A 24,918-nucleotide genomic window follows, 5' to 3' on the forward strand; every position below is an offset into this window, starting at 1 on the left:
GGAGCCCGAGAGCTCTCCGTGCAGGTGAGTGGAGAACAGAGTCCGTTAAGGAGAGAAGGAGTGTCTCTCGAGCTCTCTCCAAAGATCTGTTGTCATGATGGAGTTGGGGGTGGCAGGACATCAAAATCCATCTAGAACAAATGACCGGGACTCCCGGAAAGGAGGCACTGTAACAGTCAAAGTGACAACATGCACCAAAGGTTGATCTTCTGAAAAGTCACATCTTTTCCCATCAAGTAGCTACTGATCTCTAAGTCATATGACTACTAAGGGGGCGGAGTCCTTTTAACACCTCCCCTAGAGCCTGGGGTGAAGGAGGGAACACAGAAGCCATCAATCTCTGAGGCTCCCACCTTCCAAAGAGCCTGGGCGGGGGGCAGCTTCTGGACCCACTAATCTGCCAAGGTCTTTCCAGGAGGGGTGGTCAGGGAAGACCATATTGGTGGCGGCGAGCTCTGACTCAGGCATCCCTGACCCCTCGTGTTTCTGGTCCCTGTGGACATTGAAGGGCAGCGCAATCTCTGCTGCACTGAAGGAGACAGATTGCATCTCCAGCTGCCTGCAGCCGGCTGTAATCTTAGGACACACGGGCTCCTGCTGGGGTCCTGTTCGGGCTCTGGGGAGCAGTCACATCTCCCCTTTTGTGAGCCCCCAGCAATGACTCTTTCCCTCCCCGCCTCCACAGAGCTGTGTCAGTTGCACCCCCATCTGTGAGGTGGCTGAAACAGCACTAACTTTGGTCTCATGGGACATTCTGGGAAGAAGTTCCCAGGCCTGCCATCTCTCAAAGGGAAGCCATTTCCCTCAGAAATGGTAAACTCTAAGAAGAAGTTGAATATTAATCTAGGATCTGTGGACGGGGCAGCTGTTTCTGCAGGTGAGAACTCACTTGGCACCGTATGTCAGTGGTTCTCAACCTTCCTAATGCTGCAACCTCTAAATACAGTGTGGGGTGACCCCCAACCATAAAATTATTTTGTTGCTATTTCATAACTGTAACTTTGCTACTGCTGAGAACTGTATTGTACATATCTGATATGCAAGATATCTGATATGTGACCCCCCACGGGTTGAGAACCACTACCCTAGATGAAGACGTATACATGTGATCAGGACAAGATATCTCTATCAGGTGAGGCACTAGCAACTTGTTTGCTGCTGGTACGAGGCTGAGGCAGGCGAGCATAGAGAACGGCTTGTGAACCTGGGACTCCGCTTGGTTTGAGCTCCACACATATCCCTCTTCTGACAATGCTGATGCTCAGAGCGGGGAGACGGTTGCCTGGCTACACATCAGGATCCACCTCCCCAGTGCAAGGCCGGTCCCGGCCACATTCGATGTGAGACACACATTCAACATGGTGAAGACGTGAAAGCAAGACACAGTGTCGCTCATCCCTGACCCCCAAAGCAGGTTGAGGGCACAGGCAGCGAGACGCAGATGCCATCTGCTTCCTCTCAAGGCCCCAAGGACCCCATCCCAGAGCCCCTCCATGGGACAACTCCACCTTCGAGGGCTCACCACTGCTGGTCCAGTGGGACTGCTCCCCGCTGCAGGTCCTGTGGAAGCCCAGCGCTGGAGGACGCAGGCCAGCTGGCTCATCCACTGTGCAAGACTGGGCCCAGCCCATGGCAGGGCGGTGAGAGGAGGGAGCAGCCCCAGAGATGGCCCTCCTGGTTGGCACAAGGGGTACTAGAAAGGGGAGGGGGACACCAAGTAGAGGTGATGGGAGGGTGGGAGAGAGGACCTCACATTTCTCTCCCCTTAGTCACCACCCGTCAGCTACACATGAGTCTGTGTAACTTCCAATAAGCACATCTAAGCCAGCTCCCCCATGTATCTCCGACCTGCACCCCCCGCTTCGTGTCTCCTGCTTGGTACCCAGACAGAGTCTCTGTCTTGTTTTTGTAGATTTTCAAAAAGACTGGTTTTTAAAGCAGTTTGGGGCTCACGGCAAACTTGAGAGAAGGATATAGAGACACCCCCAGTCCTCCCCCACATGCACCATCTCCCCCAGGATCAGTACCACCTGCTGATGTCACTAGACTCTCACCATCTGCAGAAATGTACAATGACAGGCATACATTTTAAATCAATCTTGGGGAAAATCAAGAGATTTGAATCAGGTGGGAACCCTAGACCAATCCCCAGCAGAACTCAAACATCCCTGCCTCTGAGGCCCTAGACACTTTAGATGTCCCTGTAGCAGGCACTGTCAGGAGAGCGGACGGAGAGTGGTACTCGTCGAGGTCTTCACAACCCTCCCCACTATCAGGGGAGGACACCCAAAGCATGCGGGTGCCGGTGCCTCTGGTAAGTTTTGCAGAGAGCTGGCTCTGCAGCAGCCCCAGGAGGATCTCAGATGGCAATGGCTGTGGTTTCTCACCCAGCCTACTCACCAATGTCTGTTTCCTTGTGGTTCTTGATGTACTCTGCGAGTTCAAAGTTCCCCGCTATTATTGCCACCTGCAGAGTGAAAAATCACAGAATTCAATGTCAGCTGCACAGCCATGGGTTTCTATGTGCTTATGTCATCAAAAGCTGTCCTCATTCCGTGTCTATTGCTGTGACGGACACTTAGAGAAGAAAGAGTTTATTTGGCTTACAAGTCTGGGCTACAGTTGTAAGAAATGGGTCTCAAGAAAATGACCACACAAGCCAAAGTACTTCAGCTGGGCAAAAGCTGCCCCTACTGAAGCAAGCCAGCAGCAGGGTCCCAGTGGATGTTCATTCCTAATGTAAAGGGATCCCGTGCCTCACCAAGTGGCCAGAGCTCAGCCTCACATTTGTACTTGCCTGACTGGCTAATAGGAGCGCAGTTTCTAGGGAGAAATAAACCTTGAGCATACATTTTGATGTCAAGAAATGCTAACCATGGCAGAATTTGAATTTCTGCCAAGTGGCTTCTTGACACTTTTTTAAATGTAGTTTTGTCTTATTTGATTATTTGATAGAAAAGATGATACATCTTGTTTATATTTTCTCCACAGCCTCTTACTGAGGGGAAACTGAGACAGGAACTTAGAGCATCAATCCACAATCAGGAGCAGGGGGGAGAATAAATGCATGGACACTTGCTTGCTTCTACTGAGCTCAACTTCTTGGCTCTTACACTATTCAGGACTCCCTGAGTAGGGAATGGTGCTGCCCACAGTAGTCTAGGACTTCCCACATCAGTTAACAATCAAGAGAATACCCACAGGTCAATCTGATCTAGATTATCCCTCTCTTCCCAGGTGATTCTAGATTGTGTCAAGTTGACAAGTAGAGCTAACCATCACAAAGGCCCAAGCCAAGGGATGCTTGCCCACCAATACTCAGCAGCTTCATCATGAAGTTTTTGTTCCACTGAAGCCTTTGCATGTGGGCAACTGTCTGTCTAGAGGCATGGGGACTATCTGCAGCAGTGGTGGGGGTGGGGAGGGTGTTCACCAGGGGCTCAGTCTGTGAACTCCCCACTATGGACTGTGTCCTATATACTCAGGAGGCTGGGATGCTACCTCACCCACACCCCGGAGTTCTTTTGTGAGAGTTAATTATGATTGTCAACCTGACAGGGAGAATCTAGAAACACCATGGAGACAAGCCTCTGGGCATGTCCCAGGGAGTTTCTAGACTGGGTTAACTGAGGTGGGAAGACCCACCCTGAATGTGGCAGCAGCATCCCATAGGCTGGGATCCCTGGCTGAACAAGAGAAAGTGAACTGAGCACTAGCACCGTGTTTCCTGACTGCAGATGCAATGGGACCAGCTGCCTCATGCCCTCCCCGTCATGATGGGCTGCATCCTGAACCTGTGAGCCAAAACCCAGCCTCGCCTCCTTACACTGCTTTTGTCGGGTAGACTGTAACAGCAACGATGAAAGCTACTAATAGCCCCATCTTTCTGATTAGACCCAAGTCCTCCAAACTGAGGAGAAAGTGAGGCCTCTGTGGTGGTTTGAAAGAAAATGGCCCCCAAAGGGCGGGGCACTAGTAGGAGGTGTGACCTTGTTGGAGGAAGTGTGTCACTGGGGGGGGCAGGCTTTGAGGTCTTTTTTTGCTCAAGGTTCCTTCAGTATGACAGACAGTCAACTTCCTGTTGCCCGAGTCAAGATGTAAGGATTCTCAGCTCCAGCACCACATCTGCCTGCACGCTGCCATGCTCCCCACCATGATAATGGACTGAACCTCTGAAACTGTAAGTGATCCACTTCCATTAAATGTTTCCTTTATAAGAGTTGTCGCCGGGCGGTGGTGGCGCACGCCTTTAATCCCAGCACTCGGGAGGCAGAGGCAGGTGGATCTCTGTGAGTTCGAGGCCAGCCTGGTCTACAAAGCGAGTTCCAGGAAAGGCGCAAAGCTACACAGAGAAACTCTGTCTCGAAAAACCAAAAAAAAAAAAAAAAAAAAAAAAAAGAGTTGCCATGGTCATGGTGTCTCCTCACATCAATAGAAACCTACTAAGACATCCTCTAAATGCTCTTAATGCTCCTGGAGCACAAGATGTTTCACCCCAGACATGCACACAGCCTGAGTGCTAGGGATGCAGCTCAGTGATAGAGAGCCTGCCTAGCACGTGCGATTCCCTGAGCCCCACCTCAAGCCCCTTCTAAAGCAGACGTGGTAGAACAGGCTATCATTCCAGTGCCCAGGAGGTGGAGGTGGGAGGATCTGAAGTTCAAGGTCATCCTTGGCTACTTAGTGAGTTTGAGGCCAGCCTAGGCTATGTATACGCTGTGATAGAAACAGATAGAGGGAGTGAAGAAAGGAAGGGAGAGGAAAGAGAGTGAGCCTGACTAAAAACCATCCCAGCATAGCTCTGTAATCCTGCTGCCTGCCAGCTGACATTCAGGAGCATCCAGGCAGGTGACAGCACGTATCCAGTGGATGGTCCTGGATCCCCAAATAGGCCCAAGCCAGAGACCCCTTAGCCAATGCCTATACTGCTCTGGAGCCTCTGGGACAGAGCCCATATAAGTACACCCACAACAGAACCATGAGATGCAGGTTCAGCACACCTGCGCTGAGTCATACACACCTACCCTGAACTGACGTCAGGTAGCAACATGCGGGGGCCCTGTGGACAGGGTTTCCCTGGGAAGAAGTAATCATCAAGGCTGCAGCATTGACCTCTTCTTTACAGATTTTTCACTTGCCCACCTCATAATCACATGACCAGCTCCATAGAAAGGTTTGTTTTACACATGCCCTAAAGATGCCTGCTGACTTAAGAGGAGCCACCACAAGCTGAAAACATGGTGGGTCAGAAGGGAACTGAGTATGTTTAATCTGCTCAGCCATGCAGCACAGTGCAGTGCCAAGGCTCACCCTTGGGATCCTGTGGCTGCATGGGAGCTGAGCTCAAGCTGCTGCCCAGCTGTAAGCTCATGTCACAGACCCAAAAAGAGATCAAATCCCCAAATTCAAAGGACACTTGGTACTGAATGCCTGTTGCATTCACGCCATTTCAAAGCTGTAAAACTGGAAGCTGAGCCTGTACAAGTCTCTCTCTCTCTCTCTCTCTCTCTCTCTCTCTCTCTCTCTCTCTCTCCCTCCCTCCCTCCCTCCCTCCCTCCCTCCTTCCCTCCCCCTTCCCTTCTTCCTTCTCTCCCCCATCTCTGTGTACAAATGAATCTCTCTGTAGTTTGAAGACTCACTTGCATGCTAGATGTATATGCCTGGGTGTAAGAAATGGGTCTAGGAATATGCTGGATAGTTTTATGTCAACTTGACACAAGCTAAAGTCACCAAAGAGGAGGGATCCTCAATTAAGAAAATGTCTCCATAAGACTTGGCTGTAGGCACTTTTTAAATTAGTGATTGATGGGGAGGGCCCTGCCCATTGTAAGTAGTGCCACCCCTGGGCTGGTGGTCCTGGGTTCTATAAGAAAGAAGGCTGAGCAAGCCATGGAAAGCAAGCCAGTAAATAGCACCCCTCCATGGCCTCTGAATCAGCTCCTGCCTCCGGGTTCCCAGCCTGCTTGAGTTGCTGTCCTGACTTCCTTTGATGATGAACAGTGATATGGAAGTGTAAGCCAAATAAACCTTTTCCTCCCCAAGTTGCTTTGGTCATGGTGTTTCATCACGGCAACAGCAACTCTAAGACAGGTCTCAAGAAAATGACTACACAGTATTTCAGCAAGGCGGAAAGTTCTACTTCTGCAGAAGGCTATTCTTAAGCAAGGGCCCCCTGGGATTTTATTCCTAATGCAAATTGGTCTTCTGTCCCACACTGGGTGGTTAGAGCTCCACCTGTCATTCTTTACAGGACTGGCTGACTTAAAGCAGGACAGCTGATGAGCAGAATGCAATTTTGAGCAGAGACTGTAACCTTGGGCATGTATTTTGATTTCAAGAAGTGCTGACCCTGGGGAAATTTGAGTTTCTTCCAAGTGGTTTCTTTAGATTATTTTAAGTGGAGTTTTGTTTTGTCTGACCTTTTGATAGAACAGACAGAACAAGCCAGGTGTGGTCACGCACGCTTTTACCCCCAGCACTCAGGAAGGAGGCAGAGACAAGTGGATCTCTGTGAGTTCAAGGTCAGCCAGGACTATGCAGTGAGACCCTAACTCAGAAAAGACATTTCATTGACATTTTCCGTGTGTGTGTGTGTGTGTGTGTGTGTGTGTGTGTGTGTGTGTGGTGTGTGCACCTGTGTGTGCACACACATGCACGTTTTTCTTGTTGGTTCTGCCCATCAAGAACTCCAGTGAACACAGATGTTAGGATTGGGAATGGGATGTAGATGGCTTTGAAACTGTTATGGACTGCAAAGGTTGTAAAATTGGAAGTATTGTAAAATTGCAGTATGTACTGGAAATATGAATTTTAAGGGGATTCATTTTCTCTTATCTGTAGAACCTAGACAATATACTAAATAAACACATATTCAATATGTATACTATGTATTACATATACTTTAAACATGTGTGTATATAGATATATGTTTAGAAACAGGCTTAGCATGTCTATGTATAGATACACACTTGGCCTGAAAGTGGGAGTGTTTGGGAAGAGGAGGGGAAAGTGACTCAGGGAACAAGGTCGAGGAATGGGGTGAAGAAGACCAAAGACATAACATGTGTATGTGTAAGAACACCACAGCGAAACCCATTGCTTTGAACAGTGAATCCGAACTCATGAAGATGCCAACGGAGGCGTGCTCTCAGCTGGAGAGGAGGGCACCCCCTAGGGGAGCTTGGGAAGCCCATCCCCACTCTAAAGTAGCTCACAGCTGACTGGAAATGAATTCTGGCACTCCGTGAAAAGTGGACCTGGAAGGTGACGGAACCAAGTAGCAGGCTGAGGAAGTTTCTGGGCATGGCAGTGAAGGAGCCCTTCCCACTGCTCACAGTGACATGCAAAGGACACGATGGGACCACCAGGCAGAAAAAAAGGCCAGAACGGGAGGTGTGGCAGCTTCGCAGCCTGTCCTGGTGGGCAGAACGAGAAGTCCATTCATCCTGCAGGAAGGAACAGCCGGAACATGGCTGGAATGTCGCCACCTAAAGGACTCATGGGATTACAGGGACAGAGGAGATGCTGCCCCCTCAGCTACCAAGGCTGAGGCCTCCACGAGGTTCTGTGTGAAGTAATTATGTCTGCTATGCAAATGAAGTTGATGTAAATATTTATGAATTGCTTGCACGTTTCTCTCTGGGGAACCTCTAGGAAGCAGCGGCCACCCAACCCCCTCCATCACGGCCTGCCCATGCTTCCCAAAGATGTCTGAAGAGGGAGGAAAGCCAGGGACAGAGCTCCACAGCCCACTGCGGCTGTAGGGCTAGGTGTGAAAGAAGGTCTCCGCCATGTCTGTCAGTGAGAATAGCTCAGACAAGGCACAGATGTCATAGGCACTTGTTCCACACACCGTTTTGAGCTGCTGAGCAGAAGAGGGAGAAGACAGTGGGAGCAGGTGACCTCTTGTCTATCACAGAGCGCCTGTGCCTGTTAGTTTTTGTCAGCTTGGCACACGCTAGAGTCATCTGAGAAGAGGAACCTCAACCAAGGTAATGCCTCCATCAGATTGGCCTGTGGACAAGCTGTGGTGGTTCAGTTTCTTGACTAATGACTGATGTGGGAGGGCCCAGCCCGTGGTGGGTGATGCCACCCCTGGGTAGGTGGTCCTGAATTATATAAGAAAGTGGGCTGAGGAAGCTATGGGGAGCAAGTCTGTAAGCAGAATTCTTCCATGGCCTCTGCTTCAGTTCCTGCCTCCAGGTTCCTGCCTTGAGCTCTTGCCTCAATGTCCTGTATGCTAACCTGTGAGCCAAATAAACTCTTCCTCTCCAAGCTGTTTTTTTTTTTTTTTTTTTTTTTTATCATGTTTTTATCACAGCAACAGAGAAACTAAGACGGCACCAAAGCCAAGGTATTGGCTCTAACCTCTAGTCAGGGCTAGATCCTCTCCTAACGGGCAGGGCAAAGGATGTGCTAATACATTCAACTGCCCACATATTTAACAAGACAGGCTGTAAGAGCAGCAGGCTGTTGCTCACTCCCAGTCATCAGCCCTCTCTATCTTGTCTTTTCCTGGCAGGAGGCCCCTGTGATGTCCACAGTAGGTGGGGACCCTTTGAGGATACTCCAGGCACCTCCCGAGAGACTGTCAGCGGAACTCCTTCATGGAGAGCCAGGGTAGATCAGGCCCAACCCCAGAGCCCAGGGGGCTCTACCCTCTGTATGCAGAGGCTCTGGGAACCCTGAGGACTCAGGACACTCAGTGAGCAGGGACACCCCCTCCTCCAGCAGGACCCCCTGAGGCAGGAAAAGGTGTTTATCTGGCTCCTGTCCATGGAGCCACCTGGCCAGCAGAGCATCCAGGAAATGAATCACCCGAGAAGGCACAGCTTCCATGTCACTGGATCCACTAGCTTCGGGGAGGAAGAGATGTGTCATCTGTTTTCATACCTCAGAAACTGACAACCGTCTTCCCTGTGGCGCCTCAAACGCTTACACTTAACATTAATTTTGTCTCACGCTCTTTGAAGCACAGCTTCAGGATCTGTAACCTGCCAATCACACCCTACGAGGAGTCGGGCTCACAGGAAGAAGACTACACTCAGCCTCGTGGGTGAGGTTGAGACCACGCCTGGGGAGGAGGGCAATGCTGTCACGAGTAGCGTGTAGACATCCCAGCCTGTTCCATAGAGCTCAGAGAAACACCACAGGCAGGTCCTCCCCAAGCCCTGCACCCTGCCAAGCCCCGAGACCTCCTTATATCCCCAGAGCAGCACATCAGTGCTTTACCCAAGGAGATAGACGGCCTCCAGAAGCAGCCCTTGAAAGTCCCAGCTCTCTCCCTCATGACTGATGCTTACTTCCATTTTCTCATTGTTATGGTTTCAAGGAATCCCTTCACCTTCTGGGTCCTGTGCCCACCCCATTAGAAGAGTTTAGTGTTTGAGAGGCAATAAGGTCCGGCTCATCTTGATGTCACTGGTACAGCATACCCCATCAGCCCTAGAACCAAAGACTCAAGGACGAGGCAGTGGGTGGAATCAGGGCACCATGGACAGTGCCTGAAGCTTGTGTGGGTCCTGTGCAGGAGGCCTTGCTAAATGCACAGGAGCCAGGTGTGTTGCCAGGCAGGGGTGGAGACAGTGCAGCAGCTGGAGCTATCCTCTCAGAGCCCTACAGATGTGTTAGCTGCCACTCCAGCCCACAACAGGGTACCTGCCTGTTTCCTCACTGGGGTCACTATGAACTTGCTTTGTGCCAGACTAATGTGTCTATTGGGACTGCCCTTGAGAAGTGTGCTTATCAAAGCCATACTCTGTCTTTGGACTTCAGCCTCCAATAGCTACAAGAGTTTAATGTGTGTGGTTCATAGGCCAGTAAGTCTCTTGGGTAATGTCCCTCCTGCCCCACGTGTCCAGTAGGAGAGAATGCAGAGCTCCACAAAACACAGCTAACAAGCCTGGCCATGGCTTGAGAGGGGAAACAAAGTATTTTTTGCAGCAACAAAGATGTAAAGAATGGAAAATATCACCCTGGGCCTTGCCTCCTTATTCTCTGGATCTACTGCTGGAGGGCAGTGAGCAGCCTGAGGTCACTGGCTCCCTACTGTGTAGGAAAAGGCATTCACTTTGCACTGTGGATCTGAGCTTGCTCAAGTTAGGCCACCATGGCTCCCCTCCTCACTGCTCACTCAGCAGCCTCCTCCTAGACCCATAGCCAGAACACAGAGGAAAGCCACTGTGTACTCCACCCTGCTCCAGCTTAGGAGAATGTACCGCTGCCAGCGATGGCTTTGAGGTCCCTGCCTCCCTTCTCATGACTGAGGAAAAGCTCCTGTAGAGAGGAAGAGGGAAGCTGAAGGCAGCCACATCTCATCTCTTGTCCTCCTGATGGACACAGCAGCCTCCGTTGCGGACGCCGACAGCCACTCGGGACACAGCTGATATACAAAGAGCTGGGAGCTGGGTGAGGATGTTTAAACATGAGCTACTTGGTGAGGAGGTTGAGTGGCACCTGGACCAGGAAACTCAGAGACTGCTGACTACCTCAGACAAACTCCACAGGAGTCTTTGCCCATCTCTAGGCTAAGGCCTGTAGGGTCTATGCAACAATGTCCTGGGACTTGAAAATTCGTGTTTATGACCTAGAGGTCCTGTGCGCTCTGGGACAACTGTGACAGGACTGAGGAGATGGAGCCCACCCTGGGCTATGATGGTTACTCTGATGGGCCATCTTAGGGAACTAAGAGCCAGACCCTGACCACATACCCAAACCCATAAACACGTGCACACACACACACATACTACACATCAATAAACAAAAATAAAATTCAGAAGAAAATGTATCTGTGGATGAGCACGCATAGGCACCTTCCCTAAACACTCAATTTCCCTATCATTTACACACTAACATGTATCATAGGTCAGCTAGAGGTGATCTGAAGCACCCTGAGCATGCAGGTCCCATTCAACACTACTTCCTTAGGGAAAATAGCTGTACCCACCCCTTTCCTCCTTTCTTCTGTGGCTGTGAGTTGGTCTGCTCTGAAGACACTTGGATCCCCAGGGCCCACCTACCCTAAAACACATGGACTGTATGTGATGTAAACACCACACAATTAAATAACTGAGAATTTAATTTTGACACCTAAAAAGATTTTTTTGTTAAATCAAAAGGTGTTTACTTTGCTAGAACAATCCCAAGAGCAGCCACCTGAGTTCTTTCACCCATGGGTAGGGACCGCTGATATCACCGGGGAGGGAAGGGTTTATTCAGCTTATACTTCAGCATTGCAGTTCATCACCAAAGGAAGTCAGAACAGGAACTCAAACAGGGCAGGATCCTGGAGGCAGGAGCCAATGCAGAGGCCATGGAGGGGTGCTGCTTACTGACTTGCTTCCTCTGGCTTGCTCAGTCCACCTTCTTATAGAACCCAGGACCAGCAGCCTAGGGATGGCACCACCCACCATGGGCTGGACCCTCCCCCATTGACCACTAAATGAGAAAATGCCTTACAGCTGGATTCCATGGAGGCATTTCCTCAACTGAGGCTCCTTCCTCTGATGACTCTATCTTGGGTCAAGTTGACACAAAACCAGGCCAGTGCATACCTGGTATTGACCACTGGCCACATGCATCAAGCCATTTTGGTTAAAAGCCTGACCACAGCTCAGCTGTGTTCACAGTTCAAGTCCCTCTTCCATTTGGTTCTATGTCCCTTAATTTCCATCTAGGGACACTACTCTGTTCCAACTGTTGTGTAACTGCTTAGGCAACATGCACCATACTGCAAGAAGGCAAGCCCTGGGCACCAGCAAATGTCCTCTGCAGTCACATGGGCAGTTAGCACTCCTAATTACGTTTTGATGGAGCCATTGACACTGTAGAACAGGCACGGGACACTACAAGGTTGGGGTTTAGGTTAGGGGTTGCTGGGAACAGGACACAGACCCCAGCCTCACACAGTGGCTCTGCAACATCTCTAGGGGTCTTCATTCCACACCTGTTGCTGCCCTAGGGCTGGAGTCAGCCCAGCTGTGTGGCCGGGAAGCCAAGCATTTTGAGGCCAATCCTCCCAGGCTCCCTGGTCTCTTAGACACAACCTGTCTCCTGCCAGGAGAATGTTTAGTCACAGCTTCCTGTGCAGGGACTAAGGGACGCCACGCACCCACCCACAGCCACCTCCCTTCCCGGAGCCTTGATGGAGAGCAGAAGAAAGCAGCCAGGGACTTTCTACAGCTAAGCCGTTTGGTACTGCACCTGCCTTGAAAGCAAGCACAGGAGGCTTGGGTGTAGGGAAAGACCTCAGCTTAGTGACTGACAGCTGCAGGCACCTCCTAAGCAGTATGCCTCTCACTTCCAAGATGCCCTACCCGGAAATAACTACATAAGAACTACATTTTGGTAGGGTTTTGTTGTTGTTGTTTTTAAAGACTTTCAGGAGTCTATGTCAGGGTCTAGAGACACCTCCTGGTCTCAGCTACCAGCTTTCCATGGCACTTCCTGGGTACTATCTGCCCACTTGAAAAGCCCATCCATGAGACCTGATGGGCTGATCCAAATGCTGAAGGCTGCTTTAAAACCCAGTGCTTGGTCTCCTGGGGACACTTAACTGCGGCTGAGACTCTCATCTCCAGCGCACAGACCAGCCGTTCCCAGATCTGCGGGTGTATGTCAGCAGACTGTATGTACCCCTCCCAATCCCTTAGCAACTACGTACTGGCACCTCACATTTTAATTCCTTCGGTTATGATTCACGGTGCCATCTGTGGACAGATAATGAGGGACAATAATCCGAGAATAGCCATCAAGGCATGTATGCAGCAGTTTCAGTGTGAGTGCCTGCAAGCTGCTGGGAGGGGTCGGAGCTACACCAGGACAGGCCTTGCACCCATCCACTACTCAAACTGGACCCAGCAGACCTGGGGATGACACGAGGCCCGTCTAACATCACACCTCCGGCCGTCCTCAATTACAGGCAGGAGGGTGTGGGAACACAGTCCAGGAAAGAATCACAGGCAACAGGCCTCAAAGCAGAGCACAGGAAACCTGCTGAGCCCCAGGAGAGCACCCACCTCTGCCTTCTAAGCAGGCTGGATGAGTGGACAGTGGACAGTCCTCTGGGTGTGACAAAGGAGGTGAGCCCCTCCAAGCCTGAATAAGCCCAGCAAATAAAGATATGTGGTTCGGTTATACTTTAAAACTGTGGTCAAGGTCACACTTTAAAACTGATTGGCCATTTGACACTCATTTTCTGCATTCTCCTACCTCCTCTGATTTGGGAATGCAACCCTGGGCCCATCAGGCATGTGTTTGCATGGTCTTCCATGTTCTTTCCCATCCACACTGTGCTCACCAATCAGGTCCTAGGCCAGACTCAGCTATAAAGTCCTGCAGAAAAGGATCAGAGGGGCCCCCATTCAAGATGGCGGAGACAAGCAGACGCAGGTAGGCCTGCGGCGCCGGCCCGCGGAGGTGGACGGGCCCGGCGGCGGCCGACGGGGACATTCAGGCCCAGCGGCAGCTGGCAGAGACATTCAGGCCCAGCGGAGGCCCACAGAGGTGGACAGGCCCTGCGGCAGAGATAAGCAGACAGAGGTGGACAGGCCCAGGGGTGGCGGCCGACAGAGACATTCAGGCCCGGCGGCAGCCCACAGAGGTGGACGGGCCACACGGCAGAGACAGGCTGACGCAGGTCGGCAACCTGCGGAGGTGGAAGGGCCCGGTGGCAGCAGCCGACAGGGACATACAGGCCCAGCGGCAACCGGCAGAGACATACAGGACCGGTGGCAGCCGGCAGAGATATACAGGCCCAGTGGCAGCCTGCAGAGGTGGATGGGCCCGGCAGCAGTGATAAGCAGAGGTTGGTAGGCCCGCGGTGGCAGCCGGCAGAGACACACAGGCCCGTTGGCGGCCCGCAGAGGCAGACAGACCCAGCGGAAGCTGACAGGGACATACAGGCCCCGCAGTTGAGACAAGTGGACGCAGGTGGGCCTGTGGCGGCGGGCCGCTGGGGTGGACAGGCCCGGGGACGGAGAGGGGCAGACGCAGCTTGGAGCGGGGATGCCCCTGGCCCCAACACCTGGGGAAGAGGCTATCTCCGTGGGTCGGAACCAGGGCAAGTCTGGGCACTCTGTCTGGGGACAACCCAGGGCCCATCTGCTGATCCTGTGAAACCCAACAACTTGGAGGTGTTGGTGAGACTACCCTGCTCAGCTGAAATCCATCTGGGAGAGGATTCAGATGCCTACAGTTTGAAGTCTGAAGAAACAAGATCAGCTGAGGAGTTGACAAATGAACAAAACGTGACCTGGGAACACAGAAGAAGGCGCTACCCAGCCACTAAACCAGATCACCAGAATCATAAGTATATAATTCACCAACTGAAATCAGCTGTCCCTGAAGAAACAGCCCAATAGCACCAATTTAACCAAGAACCCCTACTAAACCAAGACTAAAAATTAGAACAAGAGAGGCACTCTCAGACACAGACACCACCTGCACCACACAGAGGAAAAGATGAGTAGACGCCAGCGCAAAAATACAGGCAATAACATAAAGACCTATATGGCAATATCAGAACCTAGTGATTCTACACTTGCAAGACCTAAACATACCATGACAGAAGAAACAGAAGAAATCAACCCTAAAAATGACTTTAAGAAGATGATAGAGGCCCTTAAAGAAGAAATAAAACATTTCCTCAATGAGGAAATAAAAACTTTCCTTAAAGAGGAAATGAAAAACTACCTTAAAGAGGAAATAAAAATTTTCCTTAAAGAGGAAATGAAAAACTCCATTAAAGAGGAAATAAAAACTTCCCTTAAAGAGGAAATGAAAAACTCCATTAAAGAGGAAATAAAAAACTCCCTTAAAGAAATGGAAGAAAAAACGAACAAAAAATGGGAAGAAATCAAATCAAGCCAAGAAAAAACAATTAAACAGATGAAAGAAACATTCCAAGATCTGAAAAATGAATTTGAGACAATAAAGAAAACACATGCTGAGGGAATGCTGGAAATAGAAATCCTGACTAAACGAACAGGAACTACAGAAACAAGCATAACCAACCGATTGCAAGAGATGGAACAGAGAATCTCTGATACTGAAGACACGATAGAGAAAATAGATTCGTCAGTCAAAGAAAACACTAAAGACAAAAAAGTCGTAACACAAAACGTCCAGGAAATTTGGGACACCATGAAAAGACCAAACCTAAGAATAATAGGGATAGAAGAAGGAGAAGAATACCAACTCAAAGACACAGAAAATATATTCAACAAAATCATAGAAGAAAACTTTCCTAACCTAAAGAAAGAAATACCTATGAAGATACAAGAAGCTTACAGAACACCGAATAGGCTGGATCCAAAAAAAAAAGTCCCCTCGCCACATAATAATCAAAACACTAAACACACAGAACAAAGAAAAAATATTAAGAGCCGCAAAGGAAAAAGACCAAGTAACATATAAAGGTAAACCCATCAGAATAACACCAGACTACTCAATAGAGACTATGAAAGCTAGAAGATCATGGACAAATCTCATGCAGACACTAAGAGACCACGGATGTCAACCCAGACTATTATACCCAGCAAAACTCTTAATCACCATAGGCGGAGTAAACAAAATATTCCAAGATAAAACCAGATTTAATCAATACCTGTCTATGAACCCAGCCCTACAGAAAGTACTAGAAGGGAAAATTCAACCCAAAGAAGCTAAACACATCCATGAAAAATCAAGCAATAGATAATCCCACACCAACATACACCACAGAAGGACAACACAACACAACCACAAAAAATAACAGGAATTAACAGTCACTGGTCATTAATATCCATCAATATCAATAGTCTCAACTCACCTATAAAAAGACATAGGCTAACAGAATGGATAAGAAAACAGAACTCATCCATCTGCTGCATACAAGAAACACACCTTAACTTCAAAGATAGACACTACCTCCGAGTAAAGGGCTGGGAAAAGGCTTTCCAAGCAAATGGACCTAAGAAACAAGCTGGTGTAGCTATCCTAATATCTAGAGAAAAAGGATGTTTCAAAAGAGAAGAAGTCTTGTGGCAATGCCTCAGTGGTCCAGGTAACTACCAGAACTCGGAAATCCGCGACGGAGACTAAGGCAGCAAAGATCTAGAGTGGAGTGCTGAGTTGGCAAACAGCTGCATCTTTCTTCCAGTAAGTACCTGAACAGGGCTGATGTGAATTATGTACAGTCCAGATTTTAAGAATCATACTCTCTCAGGGATCTCCACAAACTAGTGGGTGTCCTCCCTCACTGCCCCTGTGAGACAGTCTCTGTACGGGAGAGGCCTCACGTGACTTTGTCTCTGGTGTTCCTCTGGGGACATCTGTGTGAGAAACTGTATGCTCCAGAACCAGCTCTCGTGTCCTTTGGCCAATGCCGGAGTGTGAAATAGTCCAACGTGGGAAACAAAAGATGATCCCAATCGGGATTCGTGACATTTTTTTTTTTTTTTGGATGATGGTCATGTTCTGTTTTGAAATAACCTCTGTGTATTTCATTTATTTTCTTTTACCTGGCGATCTCTGAGCAGGCTTCAGATTTTGACAGTTGATGAAAGATACGACAAGCATTAATGTGTGGGTGAAATTCTGAGTGAAGTTTTAGTTAAAGTTGGTTGAACTTGGGATTGACTGGGAGGCCAAAGATTTAAAAAGCAAAAGATTCTCTCAAGACACAAGTTGTGTGATAATAGTGTGTTTTGTGTGTGTGAATGAGAATTTGTAAATGTTGAATTCTAGGCTTCGACAATCATTGTCAGTGCAGATCAAGCTGCAAGTATTTTTTCAAATATCTTAAGTTATATTTTCTTTTTCAGAGCTGCTTCTTATTTGGGGCTCCTTTTTTTTTTAAATTGAGGCGTAATTCATAAAAGGGTATATTGTTTTGATGAGACTTTTTATAACTGTGGCTGGATGTCTTTCTTCAGTCCTCCAAGAAGGGCCATTTTACTTTTTTAGAGTTACTTTTTAAAGTCATGAAGTCAACAACTTGGACTACTATGCATGTAAGTGCTAATGCAAATTAAAACCCAAGTTGACCTCCAGCAGCAATTCATTCTATGTTGACAGTGAGAGAACACTTTGCCTGTTAGGATACTGTTACTCGTGGACTGAAATGCTGAAGAAACCCCTCCCCCTATTTTGTTTTTTGCAAAAATCAAGGTATATGCTAGGGTTTCCTGGTTGACCTCAACAGATAAACTGAGATGATAGTCTTAGTTCAGAAATGATCTGAATGTAGATTTACAGTCTACGTGTACAGCTGGCTAAGTGAGATCGCTTTCACAGTTCTGCATGTATCCCATCGGCTCCCCATTAGTCACTGAACTCTTAAAACTGGTATTGTAACATTATCACAATGTTTTGCGCCAATTTTATAAACTTTACAGTGCAATATGTGTTCCTTTTCTGAGGCAAACCAAAGGTATATTTCTTAAAGTTTTGCTGCTAACAGCAGCGTTGATGGAGGATTTTTTATACATTTGTAATAGATAGAAATAAACCAGAAAGAAAGAAGAAAAAAAAGTAGTGGAGGAAAAGGTGAACATTGCAAGAATACTCAAAAGGGCTGAGAGTTGCAAACGCCAAGAATGGCTTTGCATAGTAAATGGAATAGAACAGCTCTGAACTATAGCTTACTTTTCCTGGTTTGGTCTGACAGAATGATTGAATGCTTTTGTACAAAAATCAGAGCCTTAAAAACAAGGATTTGGTGAGATTGTAAAATGGTGTGCCACTTTGGCAAAACAGTTTGGTGGTTGGTCAAAATGCAAAACATTGTTACTCTGTTACTCAACAATTCTACCCTTAGGAATAAATCCTCAAACTACTGAAAATGTGCACCTATGAAACATGTACATGAAAGTTTACAGCAGTGTGTTGCTAATAGTAAAAAAGTTAAAACAACTCAAATAGCTATCAAATACTGGAGAGAAATAAAATGTGGCTTATTCATACAATAGAATATTATTAAGACATAAAAATGAATGAGAAACTGACAGATTAAATGACTTTGGTGAACCTTCATAATTTCATTTGTAGATCTTTCCATTTTTAATTTATAAATACATTTGGGGTTATAAATTATAAATGTACTGCCTCCTGTCAACATTGTATACTTCTATTTGATGATTTCTGTGTCAGACATTATATGGAAATGTTTCCAAGTATTTTCTGTATGAACTGTGAATGAATAGAACAAAATAAATTGCCTGTGATGGAAAAAAAAAAAAAAAAAAAGACAAACAAACAAATTAAAAGAAAATCATAAAGTAAGAAATCCTAGCCCATTATAAAAAAAAAAACAATTGAAAACACCTAAAATATTTATCAAAAACTAAATGTAGGCACTGGAGATGTAAAGTTCTTGCTAAGCATGTGCAAGGCCCTAGGTTTAATCACAAGTTAAATTAATAAATAATTTAATTAATCAACGAGTGTTAAAACTTCAAGGGTAGGCCGGGCAGTGGTGGCGAATGCCTTTAATCCCAGCACTTGGGACCCAGAGCCAGGCTGATCTCTGTGAGTTCGAGGCCAACCTGGTCTACAGAATGAGATCCAGAACAGGCACCAAAAACTATACAGAAAAAAACCTGTTTCGAAACACACACACACACACACACACACACACACACACACGCACGCACGCACGCACGCACGCACGCACAGATAAGAAAAAAATATGAAAATTAATTCAATAAAACAATGGCTGAAAACCTCCCTAAATCTTGGAAACAATGTTGACATACAGGTCCACCAAACCCAGGTTGATGCGACCAGAGCCTTACCCCATCAAGCCATAGCAAAACTGCTGAGCATGTATACCAGAGAGAAAATTCTTACAGCAAGAATGCCATCCACATTTAAGGCAACTGCCACTACACTAACAGCAAATCTCTCAGCAGACACTTAGATCAGGGAGGAATGGATGGCATATTCAAAACTCTGAAACAGCCAAGCAAAAACCTGCTGGTCCAAAATATACACATAAAAACTATTGTGAAGAAATGAAACATTTTCAAAATAAAGAGCTTTTCTGCATCTAAAAAAAAAAAAAAAAAAAAAAAAAAAAAAAAAAGAAAAGGATCAGAGGAGTGTGCAAAAGTGCTAATCCTCTCTCCCAGGGGTTTATGCAAAGCCACTGCAAACCCACAGGCACACCTTCCTGTGAATCAGGGGGATAAACAAGCTTGGTTGGCCGCCTCCTTGTGTGGTAGCAAGTCCAATAACCAAGCCCCTGTGACATTTCATGCTGGGTTTAATCTGGGAGTCAGGGAGAGGTCAGGCGGGTGTGTGAGAACAGCCTAGCAGGAACAAGGAGGAAGCCCAGACCCAACAGCCCCTCTACACCTCCTCTGCTGACCTGTCACATGGTCACACAGAAGAAAAGCATGTGGCATTTCCAAACTGCAAAGCCAGCTAAGTCCTGGCATCTACAGCATTCGCTTGCACACACACACACACACACACACACACACACACACACACACACACACACACACACACCATCCACCTTTCATGCAGCGAGCACAGCAAGCTTCAGAAATGATTCCCAGAACTCTAATGGAGGCTGGTTGACTACAGCGAGGATGCTGTGAGAATTATCCACCTGTGTCACTGAATGGCAAGCAGGCCCCCCTCCCCCAAAGCAGTGCTGCCATGCACACAGAGAGCAAACACTCACTGGACCTGGGGGCCTGCACTGCTTCCCCAGGGGATGACTTCCTGGAGCTCTGGAAAGATGGAGCCCAGCATGCCCCTGCACTGTGACATCTCCCTCTATAATGAGACACACCATCCCCACTGTGCATGGGGTTTGGAATGTGCAGGCCAGCCAGGCCGTGGTGCATCATGGGGTGCATCATTTGACTCTTTAAATGGCAATGAAGAGGTGAAGATGGCCAGAAAGAGGCACTGTGCATTGGGACCACTTTGAGAGCAGAGGACGAGTCACCTCTTGGCCCTGTGGACACTGAAAGCCCACAGTCTGGTCCAAGAGACATACATGCAAGGTTAAGGCTGCGCCTGATGTCCAAAGGCTGCCAGCCTGTATTTTAAATGCCTTCACTCTGTGAGGCACCTGACCTGAGAGAACAAAGCAATTACTAAACACGGCTCCTGCCAGAGTTACCACAGCAGCGGCCCTCCAGCTCCCAGGAGGGAGTTCTCCGAAGAGAAATTTCAAGTCACCTCAGAGCACCTTAGGTATAGGCCCAAAACAGTGAGCCTTCCCTACAGAAGGAACCAGAAGCATATGAAAGGTGATCAGGTTCTTGGACCACAAAGTCACCAGCCATGCTTAGTACTGGCTGGTGGCCCAGGTACAAGCATCATGTGAGTCTCCTCTTTCACTGATTACAAGACACAAGGGGATGTCCTTCAGGTTTGTCTAGCCAAGGCCTGGGGCTCACTGTGACCCTCCTCCTCAGTCAGATGAATGGAATTACAGGTGGGTCTAGAACATCTGGTGTGGATATATTATATACTGTGTATGAGTGTCTTGCTTGAATATTGATCTGTGTACCACATATGTGTCTGGTACCAGCAGAGGCCAGAAGAGGGCACCAGATCCCCTGGAAGTGGAGTTACAGATGGTTGTGAGCCACCATGTGGGTGCTGCGAATCAAACTCAGGTCCTCTGGAAGAGCAGCCAGTAATCTTAACTGCTGAGCCATCTCTCCAGCCCGATGAATATCTTTAATGCAATTAATCAAGAGTTACTAACCCAAACTCCGTGACTAACAGTTTTCAAAGCCACAGAGACTGTGGTGTATGTAGAGGTCCAGTTGTGACAAAGCTCAGCTTCTGGTCATGTTTAAGTTTGCTCACTGTCTGGCTTTGGCCATGTAACTTACCATCTCTGAGCCTGTTTCCCCACCTGTAAAAAGAGGCAAAAACATACCCTGTCTTGGAGGCATGGTTTTCAATCCCAGTGACATAGTAACTGGTGTTCTCCTGGACCTTCACTAAACCACAGTGGTTATGGTTATGTTTTGAAACACTCCTATACATGATAGAGGTGTGTGTTTTATCTTTTTAAAATTGTGTGTGTGTGTGTGTGTGTGTGTGTGTGTGTGTGTGTGTGTGTGTGTAGATTGACAGAACTGAGGTGTTTTCATTTACCACGCTCCACATTATTTTTTTGAGGCAGGGTCTCTCACTGAGCTCACCATTGGCTCAGGTGGCTAGCAACCTTGTCTCTGCCCCTCAACACTGGAGAAACAGACGGGCACTGCCCTGCCATGCCTGGCTCTCTAGTGGGGCTGGAGTTCCAGCTTGGTCCTTGTGCCTGTGTGGCAAGCACTGCCCAGGGGAGGGGGATTAAACAAGCATCTGTGGGAAGGAAGAGAAGAGAGAGGAAAGGAGAAGGAGAAAGCTGGGCATTCATGTTCCTATTCTGCTTCATAGCTTAAACTTCAAAATGATGCAACTATTTCGTATACTGATAAACCCAAACTAAAAACTTAGACAGAGCAGCCATTAACAATCAAATAAGATTAAGCAAAGGACTCTCCGTGTGCCTGTGGCTGACAGCATATATAAATACAGATGCACTCCAAATAACTTGTAATCACACTCATCTAATGCACAGCCCGGGGGGACTGGCCACGGACAAGACCACTGGAAATGTAACTGAGGCCCTCAGCAGCCCCCGGCTTTATTGTCAGAAGTATCTTCCCAGTGTGGAGTCGGATGATGGGAGGCAAGGAAGACGCCTGGTTTACAAGAGAGACTTCCAGTGGGGTGAGGCAGCTCAGCTCTGCAATCCCAGCACTGGGAGGCTGAGGCAGGAGGACTGCTGGGAGTGTGAGGCCAGCACAAGCTACATAGTGAGTCCCATGTCAGTCCGGGTCACAGAGTGTGCTTCTGTCTCAATAAGAGGGAAAATGGAGACCAGCAAGATGGCTCAGTGGTGAAGGTGCTGCTGCCAACCTGGAGGACTGAGGTTGGTCCCTGGTACCCACAGGTAGGAGAGAACCAACTCCTGCAAGTTCTCTGATCTACACACACACACACACACACACACACACACACACACACACAAACAAAACAAGTGTAACAGATTTTGGGGGAAAAAAACAACAACAGAAAACAACAATTAAAAACAAAAAGCAAAACCCGAATACAAACAGAAAGACTACACAGACCTAAGAATCAGGAGATTACGTCAGACCCTGAATCACCACACACTGTGAACGTGTGACACAAGCCACCATCTCTATGTCTCGACATGGTCCCCAAAGGCCACGTCAAAAATTTGATCCCCAAGAATGTGTTAGGAAATGGGGCCCGATGCGAGGCTGTGAAGTCCCAGGGTTCTGAGGCCCTCTCCTTCCGCACGCCCTTTTGTCCCAAGGATGACAGGGTCAAGGCTCTCACCAGATGACAGGGTCGAGAGAGGCTGTTACCATCCACAACTGTTTCACAGAAGTCCCACCAAACCTCCGACAGGCCTTATCGTAGTCATAAGAAACAGGCCGGGGTGGCCACTCCCAGCCAGGGGGAGAGGGGGAGAGACGAGGAGAGGGGAGGGGGAGAGGGGGAGGCCTCATCACTGGCCCCGTGTCTGAAATATTTCCATTATGTGGCTTTGCTGGGGGCTGGGGGGTTGGAATGGGCAGTGGAGTACCACCAAGCCAAAGCCATCTCCAAGCAGACATGAGAGGGACAGAGGATGGCTTCCATGATTCCTGGGGGCCACTTTGTTCACCCTGGAGGTTCTGGCCTGCAGAGGCTGGGTGTGATGTCAGGCCTCTGACATGGTGTGCCGTTCTTTCTGACTTTGGGTCCCATGAGCCATTGCCATATTGAAAGTCTGCTTTGGTCTTTGCAAAGGGGACCCTAACAATGAACTGGGGGTCCAACTCAGCCCTCTCCCACAAACTCAACATTCTGAGGAAGACGGTGTCCCCCTCAAGCCTACAAGGTGAGTGGGCCCCTAACTGCTTCCCCTGACTGCCTCCCTCCACCCATCCAGCTAAGAAATGTGCAAAGTCCAGCTAAGCAGTTCTGTACCACCGGGGGGGGGGGCAGGGGGAGGCTACACCTGCTGGGTTGTTTCCAGAACCCTCAACAGGGTTCCTCTGTGGTCCCAAATATGCCCTGTGTCACCGGAGTTCTGTTTCAAGCATGTCCTGCTCTGCTGACTCTGAGCTGAGAAACATACGCATTTTTATTATCATTGACCCAAAGTAGGGAAGGTGCTTTCATGCTTGCAAATGGGGTACCTGGTAGCTAAAGGGGTCCCCCGAAAGCCAAGCTATTTACAAAGGAATATCCTGTTCTAGAATGTTCCTTCTATCTTCTCTAGTATCTCTTGCCCCTCCCCATTCACCCATCATCAGAAGGAAGCTAAACCCCTAAAGCCAGAAACTTAAAGCCTGGTAGGAAAAGAGGTTGTAGGCCCAAGGCCGCCCTTCCTCAGAGTTCCCACCCCTTTAGTCTTTATTGTGCTTTGTTTTATATTTTTGCCTTTGTTTTTGAGACAAGGTGAGAAAGCAGATTCACCAACTCCAAATCTGGAATCCAGGGAGCCTTACTGGGGTGGGGGGGTGGTCCTCATGAAGTCCCCAAGGCAGCAGGCCACCCTTAGTTTCCACCATCTCTGGGCTGGTCCCTCCCTGCCTGCAGAGCCCAGGACTCTCTGTTGTCTTCTGTGTTTAAAGGAACAGAACTCACAGTCCTAAGAAGGAGTCTCAAAAGAAACACATGGAGACAAAGGCTTCTCTCCTGTCTATTTTATAAACAATAACGCTTCCTACAGTGTTCAAATAAATAATCCCTGAGCGGAGTTAACTCTGAATGCTTTTGAATATTCATGGAGATTTCAGATGCATTCCCGTTCCAGAGGAGACTCTCACTTAAGAGATGTCACTGATGCTGTTCCTCTCACACCCAGTTTAGGATCTTTTCTCGGCTTGATGCCGTGGACTTGAGAACCCTGGGAGGTGTGGGAGACCCTGTTCTCAGAGGCCAAGGCATTGACCAGAGGGTGGATACAACTGACAGGTGAGGGAGTCTGCTGGCCCAAGGTGGGAAGAGAATCCAAGAGAGCTAGTCTCCTGGGGGAGCAACCAGGGCCCCTTCTCTGAGGGGTCAAGAAAGGGCAGCAGCATTCAGATAATGTGGATGTGGAGATCAGCACTGCCAAGGCCCTGGCAGGAGCAGGGGGATCTTTCAAGCCTGCCACTGTTAGCTTTACTGAGATGCCAAGATTATCCATGGATACTCAACAATCCTGGACCAGATTAGCATTTCAATGCAACTCTAAGCAGATGGCTTTCCCCAAGTGGTGGTGGTGGGGGCAGCATCCAATCCCTGGGCCCTGAACAGAACATGACTGGGGAACAGTGAAGGGGTCCATTTAGCCTGGTAGCTTCAGCCCAGATGGGCCTCTTCTCTCCAGGCCTCAGCCTGGAAGTCCCACCACACACTCTCTTAAGGCTCCAGTTTAGGACTGCAGGAGGTGAACTCCCCAACACTCAAAATTACAGGAGCCAACTCCTTTGTAGCAACTCTCTCTTTTCCTTCTTTCATGTGTGTGTGTTGGGGGGGGGGTTTACAGGCCACTGAAATTCTACACACACACACACACACACACACACACACACACACACACACACACACACACACGTATGCACGCACGCACGCACGCACGCACGCACGCACGCCCTTCTCTGAAGAAGCTGCATATCTATAGCAAAATCCTGCGTTATTGACCTTGGGGGAGGACAAGGACTGTGGAGAGATGGAATGCTGTCCTCTGAGAACCAAAATCACCTTGGGCTGTGGAGGTTCTTTAACAGCCATTTACTTTTGACCTCTGTATCCAACCCAATGTTCTCATGGCTGTTAGGTAAATATGTTACCAAGCTTAGCAGAATCCTTCCACCAACCCAAAAGACAGGATGTCATAAGGGGACATCTGAGTTG

General features: G+C 48.4%; 1 protein-coding gene across 6 annotated transcripts in view; it reads right to left on the reverse strand.

The window, feature by feature from the left end:
* The window catches only part of Shank2 (SH3 and multiple ankyrin repeat domains 2), a 471,427-nt gene that overhangs the window by 304,019 nt on the left and 142,490 nt on the right, over positions 1–24,918 (reverse strand). For all 6 annotated transcript variants that reach the window (XM_037208746.1, XM_037208750.1, XM_037208747.1 and 3 more), the window contains exon 11: positions 2,401–2,467. In XM_037208746.1, coding sequence (XP_037064641.1) covers positions 2,401–2,467 — 67 coding nt within the window. The remainder of the gene's footprint in view (positions 1–2,400; positions 2,468–24,918) is intronic.

This window comes from Peromyscus leucopus, chromosome 1, assembly GCF_004664715.2.
Source record: "Peromyscus leucopus breed LL Stock chromosome 1, UCI_PerLeu_2.1, whole genome shotgun sequence".
Classification (NCBI taxonomy): Eukaryota; Metazoa; Chordata; class Mammalia; order Rodentia; family Cricetidae; genus Peromyscus; species Peromyscus leucopus.